This window comes from Grus americana, assembly GCF_028858705.1.
Source record: "Grus americana isolate bGruAme1 chromosome 27 unlocalized genomic scaffold, bGruAme1.mat SUPER_27_unloc_10, whole genome shotgun sequence".
In the NCBI taxonomy this organism is placed as follows: domain Eukaryota; kingdom Metazoa; phylum Chordata; class Aves; order Gruiformes; family Gruidae; genus Grus; species Grus americana.
The window spans coordinates 1-11,778 of record NW_026561292.1 but is presented as its reverse complement, the minus strand read 5'-3'; the positions used below and the strand labels follow the sequence as shown (position 1 = coordinate 11,778).

Genomic DNA, 11,778 nt, shown 5'->3' with positions numbered 1-11,778 from the left:
GTCCCTGGAGGATTTGGGGGGGCCTGGGGGGGTCCCTGTAGGGTTTGGGATTCCCTGTGGGGTTTGGGGGTCCCTGGGGGGTTTGGGGGTCTCTGCGGGGTCCATGGGGGATTTGGGGTTCCCTGTGGGGTTTGGGGTTCCCTGGGGGGTTTGGGGGGTCCCTGTGAGGTTTGGGGTTCCCTGGGGGTCCCTGTGAGGTTTGGGGGTCCCTGTGGGGTCCCTGTGGACCCAGGGTGCCCTGTGGGGCTGAGCCCCCCCCCCCCCAGCCCCCCGCCTCACCCCCTCTCCCTCCCATAGGCGGCACGGGGCTGCCCCGGCACCGAGCGACCCCCCCCCAACGCCGAGCGACCCCCCCAACGCCGAGCGACCCCCCCAACACTGACCGACCCCCCCAACACTGACCGACCCCCCCAATGCCGAGCGACCCCCCCAACACTGACCGACCCCCCCGATGCTGAATCAACCCCCCCGATGCTGAGTGAACCCCCCCAATACCAAGTGACCCCCCCGATGCTGAGCGACCCCCCCGACACTGACTGACCCCCAACTCCGACCCCCCCCAACTCCGACCCCCCCAAACCGCCCCCCCCGCCCCCCGCCATGGCAGCCCCCCCCCCGCGGGCGCTGGTGCTGGTGCTGGTGCTGAGCGGGGCGCTGGGGGCCGGGGCCGGGGACTGCAAGGGGCAGCGGCGGGTGCTGCGGGGCCCCCCCGGCTTCGTCACCGACGGCCCCGGCAACTACTCGGTCAACGGCAACTGCGAGTGGCTGCTGGAAGGTAGGGGGGCGGCACCCCAAAACCCCCTGCGGCACCCCGGGACCCCCTGCAGCACCCCGGGACCCCCCCGCAATGCCCAGGCACCCCAAAACCCCCTGCGGCACCCCGGGACCCCCCCCGCAGCACCCCGGGACCCCCCCGCAACGCCCAGGCACCCCAAAACCCCCTGCGGCACCCCAGGACCCCCAAAACCCCCTGCGGCACCCCAGGACCCCCTGCAGCACCCCGGGACCCCCCCGCAACGCCCAGGCACCCCAAAACCCCCTGCAGCACCCCAAAACCCCCTGCGGCACCCCGGGACCCCCCCTGCAGCACCCTGGGACCCCCAAAACCCCCTGCGGCACCCCGGGACCCCCTGCGGCACCCCGGGACCCCCCCCGCAACACCCAGGCACCCCAAAACCCCCTGCGGCACCCTGGGACCCCCCCTGCAGCACCCCAGGACCCCCAAAACCCCCTGCAGCACCCCGGGCACCCCCTGCAGCACCCCGGGACCCCCAAAACCCCCTGCGGCACCCCGGGACCCCCCCTGCAGCACCCCAGGACCCCCAAAACCCCCTGCGGCACCCCAAAACCCCCTGCGGCACCCTGGGACCCCCCCTGCAGCACCCCAGGACCCCCAAAACCCCCTGCGGCACCCCGGGACCCCCCCTGCAGCACCCCAGGACCCCCAAAACCCCCTGCAGCACCCCAAAACCCCCTGCGGCACCCCGGGACCCCCCCTGCAGCACCCCAGGACCCCCAAAACCCCCTGCGGCACCCCGGGACCCCCCCTGCAGCACCCCGGGACCCCCAAAACCCCCTGCGGCACCCCAAAACCCCCTGCGGCACCCCGGGACCCCCCCTGCAACGCCCAGGACCCCCCCCACAACACCCGGGCACCCCAAAACCCCCTGCAGCACCCCAGGACCCCCTGCGGCACCCCGGGACCCCCCCGGCAACGCCCAGGCACCCCAAAACCCCCTGCGGCACCCTGGGACCCCCCCTGCAGCACCCCAGGACCCCCAAAACCCCCTGCAGCACCCCGGGACCCCCCCGGCAATGCCCGGGCACCCCAAAACCCCCTGCGGCACCCCAGGACCCCCTGCAGCACCCTGGGACCCCCCCCGCAACGCCCAGGCACCCCAAAACCCCCTGCAGCACCCCAGGACCCCCCCTGCAACGCCCAGGACCCCCCCCCGCAACGCCTGGGCACCCCAAAACCCCCTGCGGCACCCCGGGACCCCCCCGCAACGCCCAGGCACCCCAAAACCCCCTGCGGCACCCCACGGGACCCCCCCCCATATCCCTGCAGCACCCCACGTCTCCCAGGGCACCCCCAGGGTTCTTGTAGATCGCTCGGAGCTGACCCTGGAGCCCCCGATAGCGCTGGGGGCCCCCCCAGACCCCCCAATATCACTGTGGGGCCCCCCAGAACCCCCCAATGTCACTTTAGGGTCCCCCCAGACCCCCCCAATATCACTGTGAGCCCCCCCAACCCCCCGATATTGCTGTGGGGCCCCCCCAGACCCCCCAATGTCACTTTAGGGCCCCCCAGACCCCCCAATATCACTGTGGGGCCCCCCAGAACCCCCCAATGTCACTTTAGGGTCCCCCCAGACCCCCCCAATATCACTGTGAGCCCCCCAGAACCCCCCAATATCACTGTGGGGCCCCCCCAGACCCCCCCAATGTCACTGTGAGCCCCCCCAGAACCCCCCAATGTCACTTTAGGGCCCCCCAGACCCCCCAATGTCACTGTGGAGCCCCCCAGACCCCCCGATATTGCTGTGGGGCCCCCCCAGACCCCCCCAATGTCACTTTAGAGCCCCCCAGGCCCCCCAATGTCACTGTGAGCCCCCCAGACCCCCCAATGTCACTTTAGAGCCCTCCAGACCCCCCCAATGTCACTTTAGGGCCCCCCAGAACCCCCCAATATCACTGTGAGCCTCCCCAGACCCCCCCAATATCACTGTGGGGCCCCCCCAGGCCCCCCCAATGTCACTTTAGGCCCCCCAGGCCCCCCCAATATCACTGTGAGCCTCCCCAGACCCCCCCAATATCACTGTGGGGCCCCCCCAGGCCCCCCCAATGTCACTTTAGGCCCCCCAGACCCCCCAATATCACTGTGAGCCCCCCAGACCCCCCCAATGTCACTGTGGGCCCCCCAGACCCCCCCAACATCACTGTGAGCCCCCCCAGAACCCCCCAATGTCACTTTAGGCCCCCCCAGACCCCCCAATATCACTGTGGGGCCCCCCCAGACCCCCCCAGACCCCCCCAGACCCCTGGGGCACCCCAAGTTCCCTCCCATACCCCTTCAGCACCACCCCCCCCCCCCCCCAGTATCCCGGGGCACCCCAAAACATCCCCATCACCCTCCAGCCCCTCCCCCACTCCCCAGCTCCCCCCAGTCCCGGTTCGGGTGGGTTTGGGGGTGTCCCCCCGTCCCCCCCCCTCCCTGACGCCCCGACCCGCAGCGCCCAGCCGGCGGCACCGCGTGCTGCTGACGTTCACGTTCATGGACACGGAGTGCGCGTACGATTACCTGTTCGTGTACGACGGGGCGTCCCCCCGCAGCCCCCTGCTCGCCAGCCTCAGCGGCAGCACCCTGCCCCCCCCCATCGAGGCCACCTCGGGCAAGGTGGGGGGGCTGGGGGGGGCAGTTTGGGGGGGGGGTGGGGGGGCTGGAGGGGCTGGGGGGGGCAGTTGGGGGGGGTTTGGGGGGGCTGGGGGGCAGTTTGGGGGGGGCTGGAGGGGCTGGGGGGGGCAGTTGGGGGGGTTTGGGGGGCTGGGGGTGCTGGGGGGGCAGTTTGGGGGGGGGCTGGGGGGGCTGGAGGGGCTGGGGGGGGTTGGGGGGGCTGGGGGGTGCTGGGGGGCAGTTTGGGGGGGGCTGGAGGGGCTGGGGGGGGCAGTTGGGGGGGTTTGGGGGGGGGCTGGGGGTGCTGGGGGGGCAGTGGGGGGGGGTTTGGAGGGGCTGGGGGGGCAGTTTGGGGGGGGTTTGGGGGTGCTGGGGGGTGCTGGCGGGGCAGTTGGGGGGGGTTGGGGGGGCTGGGGGGTGCTGGGGGGCAGCTGAGGGGGGCTGGGGGGTTTGGAGGGGCTGGGGGGGGCAGTTGGGGGGGCAGTTTGGGGGGGCTGGGGGGTGCTGGAGGGGCTGGGGGTGCTGGGGGGGCAGTTTGGGGGGGGGTCGGGGGGTGCTGGGGGGCAGTTTGGGGGGGTTTGGGGGGGCTGGGGGGGTGCTGGGGGGCAGCTGAGGGGGCTGGGGGGTTTGGAGGGGCTGGGGGGGGCAGTTGGGGGGGCAGTTTGGGGGGGCTGGGGGGTGCTGGAGGGGCTGGGGGTGCTGGGGGGCAGCCGGGGGGGGCTGGAGGGGCTGGGGGGGGCAGTTGGGGGGGGCTGGAGGGGCTGGGGGGGGCTGTTGGGGGGGTTTGGGGGGGCTGGGGGGTGCTGGGGGGCAGTTTGGGGGGGGCTGGAGGGGCTGGGGGGGGCAGTTGGGGGGGGTTGGGGGGGCTGGGGTGCTGGGGGGGCAGTGGGGGGGGTTTGGAGGGGCTGGGGGGGCAGTTTGGGGGGGGTTTGGGGGGGCTGGGGGGCAGTTTGGGGGGGGTTTGGGGGTGCTGGGGGGTGCTGGCGGGGCAGTTGGGGGGGCTGGGGGGTGCTGGGGGGCAGCTGAGGGGGGCTGGGGGTTTGGAGGGGCTGGGGGGGGCAGTTGGGGGGGCAGTTTGGGGGGGCTGGGGGGTGCTGGAGGGGCTGGGGGTGCTGGGGGGCAGCCGGGGGGGGCTGGAGGGGCTGGGGGGGGCAGTTGGGGGGGGTGGGGGGCAGCTGAGGGGGGCTGGGGGGGGCAGTGGGGGGGGTTTGGAGGGGCTGGGGGGGCTGGGGGGCAGCCGAGGGGTGCTGGAGGGGCTGGGGGGGGCAGTTGGGGGGGGTGCTGAGGGGCAGCTGGGGGGTGCAGGGGGAGCCATAGGGTGGGTGGTTATGGGGCACAGAGGTGGCCACTTGTGGGGTGCAGGGGATGCTGGCTGTGGGGCGCAGGAGCGGTTATGGGGCACAGGAGCAGTTATGGGGCACAGGAGCAGTTATGGGGCGCAGGCACGGTTATGGGGCGCAGGAACAGTTATGGGGCACAGGAGCAGTTATGGGGCACAGGGACGGTTATGGGGCGCAGGAACAGTTATGGGGCACAGGAGCAGTTATGGGGCACAGGAGCCGTTATGGGGCACAGGAGCAGTTATGGAGCACAGGAGCAGTTATGGGGCGCAGGAGCGGTTATGGGGCACAGGAGCGGTTATGTGGCACAGGAGCGGTTATGGGGCGCAGGAGCGGTTATGGGGCACAGGAGCGGTTATGGGGCACAGGAGCAGTTATGGGGCGCAGGAGGCCGGCTGTGGGGCACAGGAGCAGTTATGGGGCACAGGAGCGGTTATGGGGCGCAGGCACGGTTATGGGGCGCAGGAACAGTTATGGGGCACAGGAGCAGTTATGGGGCACAGGGACGGTTATGGGGCGCAGGAACAGTTATGGGGCACAGGAGCAGTTATGTGGCACAGGAGCCGTTATGGGGCACAGGAGCAGTTATGGGGCGCAGGAGCAGTTATGGGGCGCAGGAGCGGTTATGGGGTGCAGGAGCGGTTATGGGGCACAGGAGCGGTTATGTGGCGCAGGAGCGGTTATGGGGCACAGGAGCAGTTATGGGGCGCAGGGAGGCCGGCTGTGGGGCACAGGAGCAGTTATGGGGCACAGGAGCGGTTATGGGGCACAGGAGCAGTTATGGGGCACAGGAGCGGTTATGGGGCGCAGGAGCGGTTATGGGGCACAGGAGCGGTTATGGGGCGCAGGAGCGGTTATGTGGCACAGGAGCGGTTATGGGGCGCAGGAGCGGTTATGGGGCACAGGAGCAGTTATGGGGCGCAGGAGCGGTTATGGGGCGCAGGAGCGGTTATGGGGCACAGGAGCAGTTATGGGGCACAGGAGCGGTTATGGGGCGCAGGAGCGGTTATGGGGCACAGGAGCAGTTATGGGGCACAGGAGCGGTTATGGGGCGCAGGAGCAGTTATGGGGCACAGGAGCCGTTATGGGGCACAGGAGCAGTTATGGGGCGCAGGAGCGGTTATGGGGCGCAGGGGTGGCTGTGGGGCACAGGAGCAGTTATGGGGCGCAGGGAGGCCGGCTGTGGGGCACAGGAGCCGTTATGGGGCGCAGGAGCCGTTATGGGGCACAGGAGCAGTTATGTGGCACAGGAGCGGTTATGGGGCGCAGGGGTGGCTGTGGGGCACAGGAGCAGTTATGGGGTGCAGGAGCGGTTATGGGGTACAGGAGCGGTTATGTGGCACAGGAGCAGTTATGGGGCGCAGGAGCAGTTATGGGGCACAGGAGCGGTTATGTGGCACAGGAGCGGTTATGGGGCGCAGGAGCAGTTATGGGGCGCAGGAGCGGTTATGGGGCGCAGGAGCAGTTATGGGGCGCAGGAGCAGTTATGTGGCACAGGAGCGGTTATGGGGCGCAGGAGCGGTTATGTGGCACAGGAGCGGTTATGGGGCGCAGGAGCGGTTATGGGGCGCAGGAGCAGTTATGGGGCACAGGAGCAGTTATGGGGCACAGGAGCCGTTATGGGGCGCAGGAGCAGTTATGGGGCGCAGGAGCAGTTATGGGGCACAGGAGCCGTTATGGGGCGCAGGAGCGGTTATGGGGCGCAGGAGCGGTTATGGGGCGCAGGAGCAGTTATGTGGCACAGGAGCGGTTATGGGGCGCAGGGAGGCCGGCCGTGGGGCGCAGGGGGGGTCCCTGAGCGCGCCGTGCCCCCCCAGATGCTGCTGCACCTCTTCAGCGACGCCAACTACAACCTGCTGGGCTTCAACGCCACCTTCAGCGCCTCGCTCTGCCCCCGCGCCTGCTCGGGCCGTGGCGACTGCGACCCCCAGGGCCGGTGCCGCTGCCAGCCCGGCTGGGGGGGCCCCGACTGCGCCCAGCCCCACTGCCGCACCTACTGCCAGCCCCACGGCGGAGCCTGCAACCAGGTGGGACCCCCGGAGATATGGGGGGGGGGGGGGGGGCCCTGAGCCGGGGGGATGGGGGGGCCCCCGGGAGATGGGGGGATGGGGGGCCCAGGAGATGGGGGGCCCAAAGCTGGGGGGATGGGGATGGGGGGGCCCTGAGCTGGGGGGATGGGGATGGGGGGCCCCAAAGCTGGGGGGATGGGGGGGCCCTGAGCTGGGGGGATGGGGTTGGGGGGGCCCCCGAGCCAGGGGGATGGGGCTGTGGGACCCCCAGACCTGGGGAGATGGGGATGGGGGGGCCCTGAGCTGGGGGGATGGGGGGCCCCAAAGCTGGGGGGATGGAGATGGGGGGCCCCTGGACCTGGGGGGATGGAGATGGGGGGCCCCAAAGCTGGGGGGATGGGGGGGCCCTGAGCTGGGGGGATGGGGATGGGGGGCCCCAAAGCTGGGGGATGGGGTTGGGGGGGCCCCGAGCCGGGGGGATGGGGGGGCCCTGAGCTGGGGGGATGGAGATAGGGGACCCCAAAGCTGGGGGGATGGGGCTGTGGGACCCCCCCACCTGGAGGGACGGGGCTGTGGGACCCCTGAACCCCCAGGGACGGGGCTGCGGGACCCCAAACTTGCAGGGCTGGGCCTGGAGAACCCCCAAACCCCCGGGGTGGGGCTGTGGGACCCCCAAACCCCCTGGGAGACCCCCAGACATGCTGGAGGTGGAGCGAGGGGACCCCCAAACCCTCCGGGACACCCCCCCCCCAAACCGCCAGCAATGGGGCTCTGGGACCCCCAAAGCCGCTGGGGCCGGGGCCTCCACGTCCCCCCCTGGGGTTGGGGTGTCCCCCCCCCCCCCCAAACGCCCCCCCCGTCGCCCGCAGGCCACGGGGCGCTGCGAGTGCCAGCCGGGATTCGTGGGGCGCGCCTGCGACCTGGCGCTGGGGGAGAACCGGGGGGGCGGCCGCTGGTACAACGTCAGCCAGGGGGACCCCGACTTCCCGCCCCGCACCGCCGCTGCCGGCGCCGTCCTGCCCCGCGCCGGGGCCCTCTACGTGTTTGGGGGTGAGCGGGGGGGGGGCTTCGGGGGGCTGGGGGGGGTATTGGGGGGCTGGGGGGGGGCTGGGGGGGATATAGGGGGGCTGTGGGGATATGGGGGGGCTCTGGGGGGGCTGTAGGGGATATGGGGGGGCTGTAGGGAGGGATGGGGCATCCTGGGGGGGCTGTAGAGGATATGGGGGGGCTGTGGGGGATATGGGGGGGCTGTGGGGGTACGGGGGTGGCTGTGGGGAGGGATGGGGCATCCTGGGGGCTATGGGGGGCTGTAGAGAGGGGTAGAGGGTGGGGGGGGCTATGGGGGGAGATACGGGGCTGTAGAGGAGCTGCAGGGGGGGGCGTGGGGTTATGGGGGGCTGCAGAGGGGAATGGGGGGGCTGTGGGGTTATGGGGGGCTGTGGAGGGGAATGGGGGGGGCGTGGGGTTATGGGGAGGGACGTTGGACCACGGGGGGACACGCGGGGCTGTGGGGCGCGGGGGGGCTGGGGGCTGCCGTTGGGGGTCTTGGGGGGGGCCGTGACAGAGACGCGGGCTGCGGGGGGCTGCGGGGGGCTGCGGGGTCCCCGATGGGTGATGCGGTGTCTCCCCACCCCCCCCAAAACGCCCCCCCCTCAGGTCTGGACCTGAACACGGCGCTGGGCGACCTCGTGCTTTACAACTTCACCACCAACCGCTGGTCCCGGCTGGAGCTGAGCCCAGCCCCGGTGCGTGTGCCCCCCCCCCTCTCCGTGCCCCCCAAAACCCCCCTGCGCCCCCCCCCTAACGCCCCCCCCCCGCAGGCCGGGGGGTCCCCACGCCCCCACTGACGCATCCCCGCAGGCCCCCCGGCACTCGCACGTGGCCGTATGCTGGCGCGACGCCCTGGTGCTGAGCGGGGGCGAGCTGGCGGGGGGGGCGCTGGCCCGCGACGTCTGGGTCTTCGACCCGCTGCGGGGGGGCTGGCGGGAGCTGCACCCCCAGAACGGCACCCGGCCCCCCGGCTTGGCCGCCCACGCCGCCGCCCTCGTCGACGACTGGCTCTACGTCTTCGGAGGTGGGGGGCACCGGGGGGCTGGGGGGGGCGTGGGGTGGGTTTGGGGGGGCTGTGGGTCTGGGGTGCCCTGGGGCTGTGGGGGGGCTGTGGGGCTGGGGTGCCCTAGGACTGGGGGGGGGCTGTGGGGTTTGGGGGGGCTGTGGGTCAGGGGTGCCCTAGGACTGTGGGGGGGCTGTGGGGGGCTGTGGGGCTGGGGTGCTCTAGGACTGTGGGGGGGTTTGGGGGGATTTGGGGGGGGCTGTGGGTCTGGGGAGCCCTGGGGCTGTGGGGGGGCTGTGGGGGGGTTTGGGGGGGCTGTGGGGGGGCTGTGGGGCTGGGGAGCCCTAGGACTGTGGGGGGGCTGTGGGGGGCTGTGGGGTTTGGGGGGGCTGTGGGGGGATTTGGGGGGGCTGTGGGGCTGGGGAGCCCTAGGACTGTGGGGGGGCTGTGGGGGGCTGTGGGGGGCTGTGGGGTTTGGGGGGGCTGTGGGGGGATTTGGGGGGGCTGTGGGGCTGGGGAGCCCTAGGACTGTGGGGGGGGCTGGGGGGGGCTGGGGGGGGCTGTGGGGCCGGGGTCCCTCCTGTCTGTGGGGCCCGTGTGGGGCAGAGGGGCCGGACACCCCACGGTGGGGGTCCCGGGTGCCGGGGTCCCCGTCCGAGCCCCCCCCGTCCCCCCAGGTCGCACGGCCGAGGACGTTTTCTCCTCCCAGCTCTTCCGCTTCCACCTGGAGACGTGGGGCTGGGAGCGGGTGGTCCCGTGGGGCGGGAAGCCCCCCGCCGCCGCCGGCCACTCCATGGTCTTCCACCCCCCCTCCCGCACCCTCCTCGTCTACGGGGGGCACCGGCCCTCCACCGCACGGTACTGGGGGGCACGGGGTGACCTGGGGGGGGCCGTGGGGTGACTTGGGGGGCTGTGGGGCATCCGTGGGGGGCTGTGGGGTGACCTGGGGGGCTGTGGGGTGACCTGGGGGTCCTGTGGTGACCCTGGGAGGGGGCTATGGGGTGACCTGGGGGCCTGTGGGGCATCTGTGGGGTGACCGTGGGGTGACCTGGGGGCCTGTGGGGCATCTGTGGGGGGCCGTGGGGCAACTGTGGGGTGACCATGGGGTGACCTGGGGGCCTGTGGGGCATCTGTGGGGGGCTATGGGGTGACCTGGGGGGCTGTGGGGCAACTGTGGGGGGCTGTGGGGTGACCTGGGGGGCTGTGGGGTGACCTGGGGGGCCGTGGGGTGACTACAGGGGCCTGTGGGGCAACCATGGAGGGTTGTGGGGCAACCGTGGGGGGCTGTGGGGTGACCTGGGGGGCTGTGGGGCATCTGTGGGGGGCCGTGGGGTGACCTGGGGGGCCATGGGGTGACCTGGGGGGCTGTGGGGCATCCGTGGGGGGCCATGGGGCAACCGTGGGGTGACCGTGGGGTGACCGTGGGGTGACTGTGGGGGATCCCGGGCCCGGCCAGGGGGCTCTGGGGTGTCCGTACCCCGCGTGGGGGGGGTCCCCGCCCCACATCCCATCCAGCCCCACGTCCCCCCGCGCCCCACGGCCGCCCCACGGCCGCCCCCCAGGTTCAGCATGCGGGTGAACACCACCGACCTGTTCCACGTGGACCTGCGGCACTGGACCACGCTGCGCGCCCGGGACGGCGCCCACGGCCCCCGCGAACGCGCCTTCCACACCGCCACCGTCATCGGCGACTACATGGTGGTCTACGGTGAGCGCGGATCCCCGCTGCCACCCCACCGGTGGGGTCCCCGGGACCCCCAAGTGGGGGTCTGGCCCCCCCCCCACCTCCCCGCCAGGGACTGACCCCCGCGCCCGCAGGGGGGAACGTGCACATCCACTACCACGAGGAGAAGTGCTACGAGGACGAGATCTTCTTCTACCACCTGGGCTGCCACCAGTGGGTCCCCAGCGCCGAGCTGGCCCACGGGCTGCCCCACGGTGAGGGGGGACGGGGGGCTGCCCCACGGCGAGGGGAGCAAAGGGCTGCCCCATGGTGAAGGGGATGGGGGGCTGCCCCACGGCGAGGGGAGCGAAGGGCTGCCCCATGGTGAGGGGGGACGGGGTGCTGCCCCATGGTGAGGGGGGACGGGGGGCTGCCCCACGGCGAGGGGGGACGGGGGGCTGCCCCACGGTGAGGGGAACAAGGGGCTGCCCCACGGTGAAGGGGAGATGGGGGGCTGCCCCACGGTGAGGGGAGCGAAGGGCTGCCCCATGGCAAGGGGGGACGGGGGGCTGCCCCACGGCGAGGGGGGATGGGGGGCTGCCCCATGGTGAGGGGGGATGGGGGGCTGTCCAATGGCGAGGGGGGATGGGGGGCTGCCCCACGGTGAGGGGAGCGAAGGGCTGCCCCATGGTGAGGGGGGACGGGGGGCTGCCCCATGGCGAGGGGAGATGGGGGGCTGCCCCACGGTGAGGGGAGACAGGGGGCTGCCCCACGGTGAGGGGAGACGGGGGGCTGCCCCATGGCGAAGAGGATGGGGGGCTGCCCCATGGCAAGGGGAGCAAAGGGCTGCCCCACGGTGAAGGGGATGGGGGGCTGCCCTACGGCGAGGGGAGCGAAGGGCTGCCCCATGGTGAGGGGGGACGGGGTGCTGCCCCATGGTGAGGGGGGACGGGGGGCTGCCCCATGGTGAGGGGGGACGGGGTGCTGCCCCATGGTGAGGGGGGATGGGGGGCTGCCCCACGGTGAGGGGAGACGGGGGGCTGCCCCATGGCGAAGAGGATGGGGGGCTGCCCCATGGCGAGGGGAGCAAAGGGCTGCCCCATGGTGAGGGGGGACGGGGTGCTGCCCCATGGTGAGGGGGGATGGGGGGCTGCCCCACGGTGAGGGGAGACGGGGGGCTGCCCCATGGCGAAGAGGATGGGGGGCTGCCCCATGGCGAGGGGAGATGGGGGGCTGCCCCACAGCGAGGAGCTCAGGTCAGACGTGGGGCCCAGGGGCTCTGGGGTACCCCGGGGTCCCTCGTGATGACGCGCGCTCCC

General features: G+C 72.7%; 1 protein-coding gene across 1 annotated transcript; it reads left to right on the top strand.

Annotated features, from left to right (window-relative positions):
- Positions 1-561: 561 nt before the first annotated feature.
- LOC129200069 (multiple epidermal growth factor-like domains protein 8) lies at positions 562-10,762 on the top strand (the record flags this gene model as incomplete). The annotated part of the gene is made up of 9 exons (XM_054811321.1): positions 562-775; positions 3,234-3,397; positions 6,552-6,761; positions 7,613-7,793; positions 8,400-8,488; positions 8,604-8,817; positions 9,474-9,654; positions 10,359-10,504; positions 10,615-10,762. Coding segments are annotated over exons 1-9 (1,508 nt in total), but the record flags the coding sequence as incomplete, so codon positions are not given.
- Between the last annotated feature and the right edge of the window lie 1,016 nt (positions 10,763-11,778).